The sequence below is a fragment of the Cygnus olor genome, chromosome 1 (genome assembly GCF_009769625.2).
Source record: "Cygnus olor isolate bCygOlo1 chromosome 1, bCygOlo1.pri.v2, whole genome shotgun sequence".
Classification (NCBI taxonomy): Eukaryota; Metazoa; Chordata; class Aves; order Anseriformes; family Anatidae; genus Cygnus; species Cygnus olor.
This window is the reverse complement of record NC_049169.1, coordinates 169572770-169587454: the sequence shown is the minus strand read 5'-3', so window position 1 is coordinate 169587454 and position 14685 is coordinate 169572770. Positions and strand designations below refer to the sequence as shown.

At 36.2% G+C, this 14685-nt stretch overlaps 1 protein-coding gene and 1 long non-coding RNA gene across 7 annotated transcripts in view; one reads left to right on the top strand and one right to left on the bottom strand.

The window, feature by feature from the left end:
* The window catches only part of LOC121061616, a 25333-nt gene extending 13714 nt beyond the window's left edge, over positions 1-11619 (top strand). The window contains exons 2-3 of the long non-coding RNA XR_005815181.1: positions 3653-3656; positions 11596-11619. This is a non-coding gene — a long non-coding RNA (uncharacterized LOC121061616). The remainder of the gene's footprint in view (positions 1-3652; positions 3657-11595) is intronic.
* Positions 1-14685, bottom strand: part of PCDH9 (protocadherin 9) — a 694514-nt gene that overhangs the window by 677988 nt on the left and 1841 nt on the right. For all 6 annotated transcript variants that reach the window (XM_040540674.1, XM_040540684.1, XM_040540692.1 and 3 more), the window contains exon 2: positions 11516-14685. In XM_040540674.1, coding sequence (XP_040396608.1) covers positions 11516-14551 — 3036 coding nt within the window. In that variant the 5' untranslated portion in view covers positions 14552-14685. The remainder of the gene's footprint in view (positions 1-11515) is intronic.

Here is a 14685-nt window from a genome sequence, read left to right as displayed (position 1 = left end):
AAAACATATTAAACAGTTTTTTTGTCTGCTGGTTTTAACTATGACTGATACAGGATGTCTACAAAAATAACTGGTGATACCCAGCAGGCTAATTGGTACTACAGTATTGGACATTACTCCAGCAGTTGTAGGTGAAGATAGATACAGAGGATTTTGTGTATTTTTGCTGACAATACAGACATTTACTGCTCTGAAGGAAAAAATGAATCCTATAGTTCATTACACCATACGAAACAAGTTTCACTCCTCCATGATGTATACACCTATACAATGTTAATTACAAGTGAATCAAATTTGGTCAGTACTATAACGCATGTGCATAACACTAAAAAGCTTGCAATCTCTGCTCATCCTGTACATTCTTTTAGTACTACAAGTCCACTAAATTAAAGCCATTTCATATTTTGACATGAAACTTAAGGCTACCTTTGTTTACTCCCTCTGTTCCAGTTACGACCAGAAGGAGCTGTCACAGTTAACATCTCTGCAAATCCAGTTATGAAGTTAGGCCCTAGTTTCTCCTCTGCCAATCCTTCAGCTCAGTTTTGAAATATAAATTTAGTATGCAACCAAGCAAGCTACAGAGAGAAAATTTATGTTACATATTTCAGGACTTAATTTTCTTTTCAGATTTGTATTAACTGTAATTCATTCTAACTGGATTTTCTTAAATATACTGGAACAAGTCAAAGAAAGCACCTATCTAGTTTAGAAAGTGTTTTACTTCCCATATCATGCTTCTATCCAGATATAATTCCAGATAAGATCTTCATATACTAATGAAGTCAGTTCATTATTAGTCCTTACCTACTAGAACATGTGGTTACAAGTTGGATGTGCTAGAACAGATCGTATACAAAATGCATTGATTCTCTGCTGATAGCATTCATTTGAAGGAAAATATCAGATTTCTTATATGTGCATACATATGTTTTACAAAAATAAGTATACTCAGAGAATGAAGGAGGAGATTAAAAAGAGGAATAAGAAAGGACAGCAACGATATCTCATAGAAGAATGAGAGGTATTTAAGCATCAGCCAAATGACACTATTTTTCATATAATTTGCAGTGGAAGCTTAAAGACTAAAATACTCCACAAGCCATTAGTTTCTTGGTACTCTGTGGCGGATTAGAATACTTCTTAATCAATTGCTAATGCACAGAAGAAGGCCAAAGCCTAGCTTTTAAGAAAGCAGAGTAATAGTGAAATCCAGCAATGCTCAGCAGGGATGCTATCAATAGATACATTACAGATTCTAAGAAATACATCAATTTTTTTTAAACACTCTCGAAAAGTGCACACCATTTTGACAATTTATTAGGCCAGAGTTTGAAAAATTGCATTAAGAAACAAACATTCTGATTTGCAATCAGGGAAGCAAATTAAAAACAAAACTGTCATGAGATTTAAATTACTTGCTCAAAGTCCTGGATTGCTGCTTTGCCTGGAGGCACTCTGAAAGCCTACAGAGCTCATCCAGAAGTTGTCTTGCTCTATCAGTTAAATACTATGGACTGCATGAGGTTTGTGGCAATGTATTAATTCTATAGCAAAAACAAAGAAAAGCAAAGTAAGTATTTAAATATCACTCATAAAACATATTTAAATCTCATTCACAAGATTGTGTGCCATTCACACAATTTATCACACTAGTCAACTACAGTTTCCTGTAGTTGCCCACCTGGTCTGTACCAACACTCAGAAGAATGGCTATCAGTAGTCAAAACAAACAGGAACAGGGCAAACCAAGGATGGGTTCCCTTTGCTATATCCATGTTTCTCTTGTATTTTCACAGCGTAGACATGCTTTGCCATTTTTAAGTCATTGCAGTTTGAGGAAGAAAAAAGGGCTTGTAAAATAAAAATAAAATGCCAATCATAATAGTGGATCATCTATCTTGTCTCATTTTGTATTTCTGCTGATTGACAACCAGGTGCTTTTGAAGCACACAAAGGCAAAAAAAAAAAAAAAAAAAAAAAAGACATTCATTTCAAACTGAAATGTTTGACAGATATAACAGCTTTCTGAAATGAAACTGATGAAATCTCAAATAGGAAAGTCCATCTCCTGTACACAGGAGAGATTAAATTTCAACAGGCAAGGTTTACTGTCCTTAGACAGATGTAGATTTCATTTATTTTTTTTATTTATCTGGCAGTTGTTAAAAATATGGGAGATGACTACAGTTTTACTATTGGTGCATAGTCTACCTCCTGCAGTATGATCCATGTTTCAGGGTACTGTTGTCACAAACTGAAGGCAATTTCAAATTCTCTTACTCATAACACTAGCACTTCACTGATATTTTGACCCGTATTTTTGAAATGGCAAAAGTGAAACAATGTGACAAGTGACTGAAAATTCATACTGCTATAGTCACATACCTAAAAAAAGTAGAAGAAGCATTTTTACACTGTAATGTGAATGGCCAGATATAACAGAGGGTAGATATCAAAAGTTTGCATCTTCCTTTTTCCCTGCTCACATTCACAGAATGAGGTATCAAGGAGCGTGTAGCACTCAGGAAAATTAAATAAATAAATAAAAAATACTCAGCACAGCACCAAAAACTGAATCTAAACAAAGCAAACAACAACAAAAAAAAAGCAACAACAAAACACTTGAGTTTCACTGCACCATCTTCCCAAAATAGTCAGCTGTGCAAATGGCTTGATAACAATTTAATAAAAAAAATGTTTCTGTTGATTCTGAAGCCTTTTGGATTTGATCCATATTCTAAAGAAGACATTCCCAAAGGTAAGTAACTGTGCACGCTATACATTTTTGTGGGCATATACGCTATTGAGATTATATCTTTACCTATGGAAATACTTACCCTTAAAGCCCTTCTCTTGACTTCAGTGCGAAAACTGGACTGGATCCTACTCGTTACTGGTAAAATGAAAAGTACAGATCATACTGGATCATACTTTTCACTGCACCACAGTCTTCACTGTTGTGGGATACATCTCATCCAACTATATCCATCAGTTTCCACAACCAGCTTAAACTAGCATATTTTCTTTAGGATGGAGTAAATTGTGAACCCAGATTTGACATGCAATCAGAAGTTACACAAAATGAATTCCACCATAATGTCAACAGAAACAAAACCAAGTACTGTGTGCACAGGTGCTACCAGTTAAGTACAGTGTTGAAAATTATACAAAGGAAGATGTTCATTTTTTGTGAACATCATTTGCAGAAATTAGGCTAGATCCACAATCAGAACTTGGGCACCTGTTCAGATATATTCATTACATGCTGCAAGGAGAGGGATTGGCATAACAACTGTATTCACAAAAACTAGCACACTGAGTGAAAAGCTCCCAAAAACAGGGGCTCAATATCACTCCCCTTCAGGCTCTAGACCTTATTTTACACATTAAGGAGGTGTTCACCATAATTAAAACTCACGGATCCACACCCTTTTCTGTAGCTCCTGGACCTATTCCTGTTAAACCAAGGTGTTAAAATTTTCTTCCAAAAATACCAGTAGGGGAAAACAGAGACTCACATAAACTTCAGTGGTTGAAGTATTCCACCATGAAGGTCAGTATCAAATCTTTTATTTCTCTTCAGGAATCTAAGTGAAAATTCCCTATAATAACCTCATATATACATCATACATAAAAGCATGTGTCCTAGAGATGTCTTCCCATCAGAAACACAATTGCTTCCATACCTTATGTGCTTTGAAGAAGCACAGATTTTGAGACAGAAATTCGCATTAATCAGGTTTACTTATTTAAAAGATGCTACATACCAATAAACAAGAAGCTTTAAGAGTGGGGAGTATCATTCCCAACTGAAACATGGACCTCCTCTTAGATTTTTTGGTGTACTAAAGGCTACATGACATAGACTAAAGTAGCTCATTTGAGAGAAAATATTGTACACAGATTTTTAACAATTTTTAACAATTAAGAAAACCAACCGCATTATTAGTAACACATGAAAGCCTATGAGGTACTAAGAATATTCTGCCAAATTCAAACTAAAAGTAGTTGTATCTCACACTTACTTTGGCTAGAAAGAATGAAGGAGAATGGACGAATATCAATTTGAGGCTACTAAGCATTTTACAAATCAACATTGATAATTATTCTCTTCCAGCAATCAGCCAGTAAGAATATCTAATTAATGTTTTTTGGGGGGGGGGCAGAGGGAGCTGTTTTAAAGGGCTACCTAGATCTTGGCAGGAAACAAAGAAAGGAAGAAAATCCAATAGCTGATCCTCCACATTTTATCAAATTCAGCTCAAAATAAAACGATTTTTAATTCACTTGAGTCAATATGATTTCACATATTTTTCAGATTTTGAAAACATTATCTTAGTGTCATCCTATTGCTTTTATAAAGTAGATAACATCAGGAAGAGATGCAGATGGCATAAATCAGCAGATTTACTCCAGTCTGGACTTAGTTTCAAATGTTGAACTGTTACTCTAAGAAGCGTCTCTTTATACTCCTATTATAGCAAGGACTGTGCATATGCAAAAACAACTTTCAAGTAATAACATCAAGATGTGTATCCCCCCAAAAAAAGTCAGTGTGGCATTTCATAAAAGAAATGGTAAAACTACAACATTATCTTGTAGGAAACTACAAAAATTACATATCAACTGCAGCCAGCTCTCAATGTTTTCCTGGCAAATGTTAAATCACTCAATTTTCCCTCTTTGTGCAATAGAAGATGCAAAACAACCCATGCTAAAACTTTAAAACAAATCACCCACCCCCAATTCACTTGCTGCAAAAGAAACAATAATAAGAAAAAAAAAAATAGCTTTTGAGACTGGTACAATTTAGACACCTCAGTGTGACTACAAATTAGCTTTTGAACCACCTTGCTTAGTATTATCACACATAATTCATGGTACTCATAAAACTGAAAAAGTTTGAAAAAAATGAGAAAGATTTGAAAGTCCAGATTTTTCTAGTAAGACCAGCATGAAATTGATATCAAAATTAGAGTAGGCCAAATGCTTCCCTGAATCCTTAGGTCCTAGAAATAATCAACACATGGTTTTGTGTGGCTATAAAAATGTTGCTATGCAGAATAACTGAATTTGATTTAATTTATTTGATAATTTATTTTCATGATTGCACAACCGAAATAACAGTGTAGTAATACCAGTTTAAGGTGTCTTATATCAGTAATGGCTATTTTTGTTTCCACAGAGTTTATAACTCACTAAAACACAATCCATCACAACAAAATTATTTCAGCTATACTAAAAGGAACTATTTTACGTGATATTTTAATTATAAAGGACCTGTTAAGATAATTTGCATTTTGTGTCAAGACAAGCACTTAAAATCTCAGTTAGGTAAGACGCTGAAGCCCCTTATATTGCAAATGTTTTGCTAAAAGACAGCAAAAGAAATAAATAGAAGATGCCCCCCGATGCAGTAAAATATGATAGCATCCATTCATTTCTTATCTACAGCCTGGGAAATCTTTTTTCAGTGAACGGAATGTTATCTCATGTAAACCAGAAATGAACAAATTAAATGCTTACATCAGTCTACAGGGATAAATCATTTTACATGCATTCCACCACAGGCTGTAAAGTCAAAGCAGTAATAAAACAAGAAGAAAGTAATGTGTGATTTTGTGTTTCTCTTTTCCTTCAGCAAAGATATGGACATTACAGAACGTGTGTCAGATGGTTCTTCTTTGGTAGCAATTGAGGAAACTTCTGGGTATACATTTTAAAAACCACCATGATATTTTGCAGGGGAAGTGACACCAAAAATTCTGGTATCACCTATAATTCCTGTTAGATCTTTCAGTACATGGTATGTCCACTTGGTCAGTTATATTCTGTATGTTAGGTGCAATTAAATCGTAGAGTAAGAAGATACAGCACCTCCTGAAATAAATGAAACTTGAACTCAGCTGCTGTGGAACTGAATTTGCCTAGATGAGAATTGGTCCATTAGGTATTATTTCTTTGCCCTTGTACAGAATACATACAGATGAAAAGTTGTATTGCCAAACTAAGAATCCTAGAACTGATGAAGGAATCTTACTTAGGATTTGAAACTTGCACTTAGGCAGGTAGGCTGTGCCCATAAAGAGTTGCTGCATGTAAATGGGTCACAGTTTTCATATCTTTAACATCTGTTGTTTATACCTAAGAAAGCACATCAGGGGCAAGAAAATTAATTCCCCAATTGCTGTCAACTGAGTTAGGGAACAGCAATAAACAGCTTACTGTAAGCCTCTAGCTACAATAAAATTGCTGTCAATAAACTGCGGCTGATACGGTTTTGCTGTGCTAGAAGAATAGATTCTTTGGAAGTGAAAATCTGAAATGGAAACTAGAAGGATTCTTCCTTGTTCCTTTACACAAAAGAACATTATCATAGAATTCCAATAGTATTAAACTCTCAGGATTCAATTCACTGTCCCACATGTGCCACAAATTTATTAGCATTTATGAAACTTCGGTTTTGCACATTCAGGACAGATGAGACTCTAGCAGTTCTGATAAAATTCTTTTGCATTGGAAACATTTAAAGAACAAGGAAGCTTGCTAAGCTTTTGCTGTCTGTATCTGTATACACAAAATGTTCCCTACTCTAGTTTAGCATTTCTACTGTCACTATTGAAAATGGTATTATAGCTTAAGGTTATGTTCAGATTTCCATTATAACCCCCAGTTTTCACATGCTCTTAACTTTCTGAAAAATTTTTCTTTTCAGCTAAAATTTTCCATGCTTGGTCTCAGTTGAAAAATGAATTTCTTTAGACAGTTGAGCAAAATCCATTAACCTATTTTTCAGTTATACAAGGATAGAAAAAATACACTGCACACTTTCAACATTTCTAATATTTTAGTATAGATAAAGATATCTAAGTATATAGAACTCAAAGCAATAAAATTTTACATGCAGACATTTTTCCAGGTGACAAGTCCTCCCCCAAGACTAATATCCATGCTAATACATAAAGAAATCAAGCATAGAAAGGAAAAGAAACAATGGAATTGTATTCTTTTTTTCTACTGAGTAGTAAAACAGGGCCAATAAAAATAATACCATGTACAGAATTATGGAATGCTATGGTTACAGAATTTTAATATTTGCAAGTGATGTAAATTCTGCACTGCTGTCCTAATGCACGCTTCCATCATCTTATGCACCTTGAAATTGTCACTCTCAGTATATGAAATTAGAATCATTAATGTTTTAAGTGGTTTTGTTTTGTTTTTAATATTACATAAACCCCAAAGTTACAGATTCAAATACTCCAGAGTAAGACAATATCAGCTGCATTTGCCACAGAAAGCTTGTGATCTGGACTGATCAATGTGAGCCTGGCTACTCATTCCTTGATCTGGCAAAAAGTCCATTGACCGAAAAAGGAGTAAAGCAAGCTCCATAGACCTTATGTTATTGACTGTATGATTAAAAATATACCTTAGTATGGAATGCATTTAATGTGTCAGTGAAGCCCCAAATCCTTAATTTCTGCCATCAGATCACAGAAGAAAAAAAAAAAAAAAAGACGGTGTTATATATATTTAGCTTTCCTGAAACTACAAGAACTGTGTACATTTCCAGAATTTATAAATCATCATCTTGATACAGAAGAACACTTAGAATGTGCTTACAGCTGTCTTTCTTGTAAACAGCATTTGAAGTCATTTGGACTTTAAGGATCTGCTTCAGTCCCACTACTTTAAATTAAAGTTAAGCACATGCCTAAAGGTTGTTTGCTTAAGAATGCACACTGAAGGTTTTGGTCAAAACCTGTGTTATTTGCCACTGCTGTACTTCAAATCTGATTAAATGAAGTTATTATAATTTAAAACTGGGATAACCATGGTAAATTGCCCATGATTTCTTTTATTATTTAATCTGTTATTAACCTAGTGACATTGAATAAGAGTTTTTTTTTTTTCTATCTGCTTTTTATAAAAGGTCTTTCACGCTGAAGAATATATGTTGTCTTCTACTGTATTTCTATGTAGCTGTTTGGTGTAATGACTTACTAATTTGAAGTGCATTTTAAAGTTCAATCAAATTCTGAAAAGAACACTGATTGAGAAGCCTGCATAGATTTAAGCATTCGTTATGAGTCATAACTGATTTTGGAAGCTTAGCTATAAGAGCTGGTGGTGTGTAACATCCTTTCCATACTCCTAATTATGTGAATTAGCATTTATAACAATCCCAAGTTCAAGTATTCAAAAATGCTCTTTTCAGAGCATCCACCAGGTTTACTGCAATATAGGCACTTGAAGAAGGCTTTGGTTTTTATACTGGGTATTTCTGAAACATCAACCTGTGCAAATCAAAGTGATATGTGAAGACTTAACCACAGAATTTCCTCTAAATTTATTGACAATTGCACAGAAATTGCCCAGCAAAAAATACTAAGAAATTTGTATTGAACAATCTATTTCTGAACTCTAAAAGCTTTCTGACTTAGGTCACAGTTCTAATGGACCTCTAGGGCCCAGCTCCCATTAAAAGTAATGGGATTTTGCTTGAAAAAAAGTCGAGGTGTGGACTTGGGTCTCAGCTCTCTATCAGTTTTAATTTATCCATCTGCAAGATACACTGCATGTGTATTTTGCTTGGACTGAAAGAAAATTTAAATAAAAACCTAGGATACCAGTATTTCTTAGACATATACTAATCCTGTATTTCATCTTTCCCTATCTTAATGATTCCCATACCACTTCAAACCACATAAAGAAAACCAAAATATAGGTAACTTATTACAATTTGTAACATAAGACACAGAGAAAAGAATTATTTTAAACCTTAAGAAAACAGTACAGTGGCAGAGAACTAGGTATCTCTTCATGAAGGAATTTTTAAAAAAGTTTTTGGATACTGTGACATTAGTATTAGCTACTATTCAGTGAGATTTTTATCTTTAAGTCTGAATACATTGTTTTTAAGGCCATACTCTATAACACATAAAAAAAAAAAAAAAAGACCTATGAAAGACTTATGAATGCTAGCCAAAATGCAACCTAATCCCAGGAATTACAGAAAGAATAATATAAAGACTGCTAATGATTACCACCATCGTTAGCTGTACTCCTCCAGCCAGAAGTGTTAAAAGGACACAAGAAGGTTACTTCCTGTAACATGCACGAAAAAGAAAAAAAAAAAAAAAAAACAACAAACACCGCCGTCTTCTCCTCCTCCATGAAATAAAAATACATAAACTCAGTTTAGATAATTGTCTGTCTAACAAAGAGTTATATTTGCAGTTATACATAATATTACAGCTTTTACAGGGACTGATCCAAATCATATGATATGAATATTTGCTGACTTCAGAACGGATTTAGTAAGTCTTCAATGGAATTTGAATCACATCCATACAGACGAATATAGATATAATGGCTGATTATTAAACTGAAACCAATATAGTTAATGTAATGAACACAGGTAACTGAAAATATTGCCTGTAGGGTTCTTTTCTGTTTGTTTGGTGTTTTTTTTCTTCTTTGTTTCCTCATACTCAGTTTCACTGTGCAGAGCTTACACATTCTGTCAGGTAAATCATATTTTGGATCTTAACTGCCTTAAGATACCATGGGGGATTAAGTCTGAGTTTCTTAATAGAGTTTGGAAAGCTAATTTGAGCTAAATTAACAACATCTCTGAACAGAAAAGGAATGGGTGGGTTGACTGTGTTATATTTTGTAACTAAAACTGGGGAAAAAAATCTGAAAACTTCAGCCAAGTAACCACTGCTTATGCAGAGCTCTTCTATGCTGTTTTTTTTTTCTTAAAAAAAAAAAAAAAAAAAAAAAACATTTTTTTAAACTTATGCTGTCAGTTTTTTTATGGTGCTGTATAGCAAAGCAGCCTGCACACTATGTGAGTTCACCACAATTTAAAGCCCTTTAGAAAGGTTAAGTTTTTGTAACAATCTTCTAAGATGTTTTCAGTGTCTCACTGTAAGTATGAGTTGTCTAAGAGTAGTTACTTTAGCAGAACTGCCTCAGAAGTGCTTGTTTTTATTCTTAGTATCTTGTTAGTGTGACACCTTACAGACACCCAAAGTCAAGACACAGTTCTGGGTACATCCCATTCATCTTAGATAAGGCTAATGCAACAGCAAGAGAATGACTTTAGCCTAAACTTGGCTACTGTCAAAATCTTTTTGCAAAGACAAGCCTAAATGTGTCTCTCTTGATTCTGTAAGATCCACATCCCTAATAAATTCAGAGAAATCACCATAACTTGCAGGGTACAATGCCAGCAGGTGTACAAACGTGATTTCTAACACCTAAAAAGTTGGTGCAGTGAAAGCTAAGCACTAGGAAAGCTGCTTTGCAAACACACGAACTTAACTACTGACCACTCCAGTGCAACTATCATTAAATAAAAGGTTCTTTGGCTGTAGTACCAGCTTGATCATTCCCTCCCCCCTTTTCCTACCTACTGCAGGACTGGCATCGGGCCAGTCTAAGCGACATAGTACCTTAGTGCCATCTACAGGCTATATTGACATTCTAATTTAGTGGAAAAAGACAAGCACCAATAAAATAAATTAGACAGCACAGCATTTAAATCTTTATTAGCAAGGAATTATTAGACCTAAGAAAAACTAATGCTGGATTTGGTTGAAATATGAGTTTCTCAGCCTCCTAATCCTGCTTCATATGGCACATTTCACAGTTTAAAATTAGTTATGACAGATCACTTATGCATTACTAAGATGAGAAAATATTTACAGTGGACTGACTTCTTTTTCTGTATAACTCAAATGTATTCAGAGAACGCATTCCTTTTGAAAGTATGCTTTGGCCATTTTTTAAAATATGCAACAAACTGTCTATGCAATACTAACTTTAATCTATTACAACACAATAATTTGAACTAAAAACAGAGGAAGACTTCTGTATGGCTTAATTATATCCTACCAACAAACCACATGCTTCACAGATGAAGTAGCTTAGAAATTCAGCTGTCTTTGTTAAGGAAAAAAATTAACCCCTTTAGTAACACTAACTTAACAAAGTTCCAGATAAGCTTGAACTGTAAAAGAAACTCAAGATAACTCAGATCAAAATTTGAAATTAAATGTACGTATCCCTTCAATCTTGAAATAGTCACATCTTTCTGTCCGAAATTTGGCATATAGGGAAAGAGAATTTTTTTCTTCAATAACTTTTACATTTGGACAGTCAAATACTGGGGAGAAAAAAAAAGTTTGTTTTTTTTTCCAGCTTTGTTTATGCATATGTACGTGCATATGCAGGGACACATGCAGTTCTTTAACAATCAGTATTCTTCAAAACCCAAAGTATTGGAGGCATTTAGCAAATGCATGGTTAAACCCCAAGTAAATGATAAAGGGGTTGAGTTTGTTTTTTTTTTTCTTTTTTTTTTTTTGTTCCCCCCAATAATATAATTAAGCCAAATTAGACTGAAACAAAACCAAAAATAAACATACTTGCACTTTTAATACTGGTTAATCGGGCACTTGTATGCAGTACTTATAGACCAGTAAAAGTGCTCGTTTACCTGTCTGGTGTGTAAGGGGCCCTTTGTCTTGAAGCCTCCTTGGGAACTGCACTCTGAGGCACTGAAGTGATCTGAACTAGTGGAAGAGCGTTTGGAAAGGGTGTCACAACCACCAACAAAGGTGTTGTCCAACGGGAGTTCCTGAATCACGTGGTGCTTTTTCACTGAAACTGGAGTGTCAGGTTTGAGATGAAAAGCAGACTGTGGAGAGGCAGATTTGTAATGCTTGGCAAGATCAGGACTGTTAGGCTTAAAGGTTGTTGGTGGTGCAGTGCCCCAGTCAAATCTTCCTATACTTTGCTCCTCCAGCTCCGCTGGAAGGCTTATTGTCCCATTGATAGGTTCATGAACTGCATCATCAGGTTTAGACTCCTCAATGGTCACAAAGTTCAAAAGAGAACTCTTCGGAGATTTCCTTTTCTTTCTTTTCTTTTTCTTGTTTTGCTTGTTCTCCTGATTGGGAGACATCCATTCAGCACCTTGCTTGCTCCTCTGGGCAGCCTTGAATCTGGATGCATGCCGGCAGCGAACGAGAACTGTGACAAATATCACCACTATAACAACCATTGCACCTGCCACAATAGCAATCATGATCGTGAGATAGTCCTCATTTTGGTAGGGTTGGCTACTGTCCCCTATGTTCCGGTCCAAAGGTGTTTCCATTGTCCTGCGTATCAAGTCATAAATATGAGAGGCATTTCCAGCAGTATCATTCACATACAAAAATACAAGCACAAGAGTATGCAAGGATTTGGGATAACCCAAATCACTTATGTTGACAACTAAGCGATGCAGCCCCACATCACTAGGAGTTGGTTTTTCTTCCAGAGTGATATTACCTGTCACTGGATCGATCCGAAACAAACCTTTGCTATTTCCACTTACTATTGTGTACTTCAGTTCGGCATTCATTCCGGTGTCGATATCTACAGCAAACACTTCTGCTACCACTGATCCCGGAATTGCTGAGAGTGGCACTAACTTAAAAGAAGTATTAGAAGGCGGGTAAATGACAACAGGACTGTTATCATTAACATCCATGACATTTATGGTTACTTTTGCTGTAGAAGAGCGAGGAGGTTGTCCCCCATCAACTGCCTTCACATCAAAGGTGTAGGAGCTCTGCTGTTCTCGATCAAAAGAAACATTGGATTTTATAACTCCAGAGAATGGATCCAGCACAAAGTTTTCATTGTCATTCAGGATGGAAAGGGTCACCGCTTTATTTTCCCCAGCATCTGCATCAGTCACCGTGATCACTCCCACAGTGCTATACTTTGGTAGGTTCTCCGATACAAAAAATTGAAAGTGATTATGAGTAAATTTGGGACTGTTGTCATTTTCATCCAAGACAGTAACAATTACAGCTGCTTGACTCTGCAAAGGAGGGGTGCCATTGTCTCGGGCTGTAACAGTGAAAATGAATCGTTCCTGTTCTTCTCTGTCAAAAACTCTGGAGGCTGTCAAAACTCCCGTCTTTCGATCCAGATCAAAAAAGGAGGCATTAGGGCCAAGCTGATAAACAATGTCTGCATTTTTCCCACTGTCTTCATCTGTGGCACTAATAGTTGTTAAGTATAGACCACGGCGGTTGTTTTCAGAAACTGACAGCTCAATTACAGGCTGGCTGAAAATCGGAGGGTTGTCATTTTCATCCTCCAGTTTAACTCTTACCAGGGCAGTCTGGTTCAAACTGGGCTTGCCAGAATCAGAAGCAACAATTTTAAAGCTGAATTCTTTGGTGCCCTCATAATCCAACAAGGAAGAGGTCTCTAACAAATACTGGTTGTCGTAAACTGCCTTCAAGTGGAAGGGGACCTCTCTCTCAATGAAACAGATCACTTTGCCATTCACATCAGTGTCCTTATCTGAAACTGTAATTAGGGCAATCTTTGTATTGACAGGATCTTTCTCAGATAAGTACACTGTGCCATTGATGGGACTTATAATGTACCTGAGGTCTATGTTAGGAGGGTTATCATTTACATCAGTGACATTGATGGTAACGGTTGCCCGAGCTGGTGTAGAGCTACCATCACTAGCCAGCACGGTCACTTTGTGAATAGCAGTCTCTTCCCGATCTAAGGACCTCTGAACTGTGATCAGCCCTGTGGTATTGTTTAAAGCAAAAAATCTTTTGGTCACAGGGGCAACTTGGGCACCAAAAATATATCTGATTTCTGCATTGCTTCCTATATCTGCATCTGTAGCATGAAGCTGAATTACGGAGGTGCCTACAGGGGCATTTTCTGGTATATGGACCTCTACTTGACTCTCTTTAAAAACTGGCCTGTTATCATTGACATCACTTACTGTGACTTGCAGGATAGCTGTGCTGGATTTCTGCGGGGTACCTCCATCCTCCACTTTGATTTTCATCACATAGGTGTCCTTTTGCTCTCTATCCAAGTTCTGCTGCACAATCAGTTGAGGCCATTTCTCTCCTTCTGGAGTTTCTACAATATCCAGTCCAAAGACACTCTGTCCATTCAACAACTCGTAGTGCTGCACACCGTTGAAACCTGTATCAGGATCTGTTGCTGATGGGATTGGAAAGCGACTGTTGATCAGAGTGTTTTCTGGTATGGAGATATTGATGACAGGGGATGGAAACATAGGTGCATTGTCATTAGTATCCTTTACAATTATTTTTATTTTGATCAACCTGAAAAAGTCATTGGGGAGAATCACCACTTCAAGTTCAAAGAAGCACTCATTTTCTTCTGCATAGGAAGCGCCGGCACAGAGCTTTTCTCTGTCTATTCTGTTAGATGTCGTAAAGATTTCTCCGGTGGTACTGGACACTTTGACCAGAGGGGCATCCCCTGCTTTAGACACCAGTCTGTAGACAAGGCTGGCACTGGTCCCCGTGGCAGCATTGATGTGAGAAATGTTCAGGTCCTTTGGTATGTTTCCTATGGGGACATTTTCAGGCAGCTCCTCTCTAATAGTGTAAATAAGTTCTTGAGCTACAGCAGAATCCAGCCTTAAACAGGCAATCAAAGCGGCCAACAGGTAGAAATCCCTCAGGTCCATGATAATGTTTTTATTCTCTTTTCCTGGATCTTAGGACTTAAAGGTTTCCACAGAGAAATGATGCGTGATTTGCAAGAGGAGGCATGCATGGACTGCAGGATGCATTACATCTCATTTCTTACTTGGAGACAGCA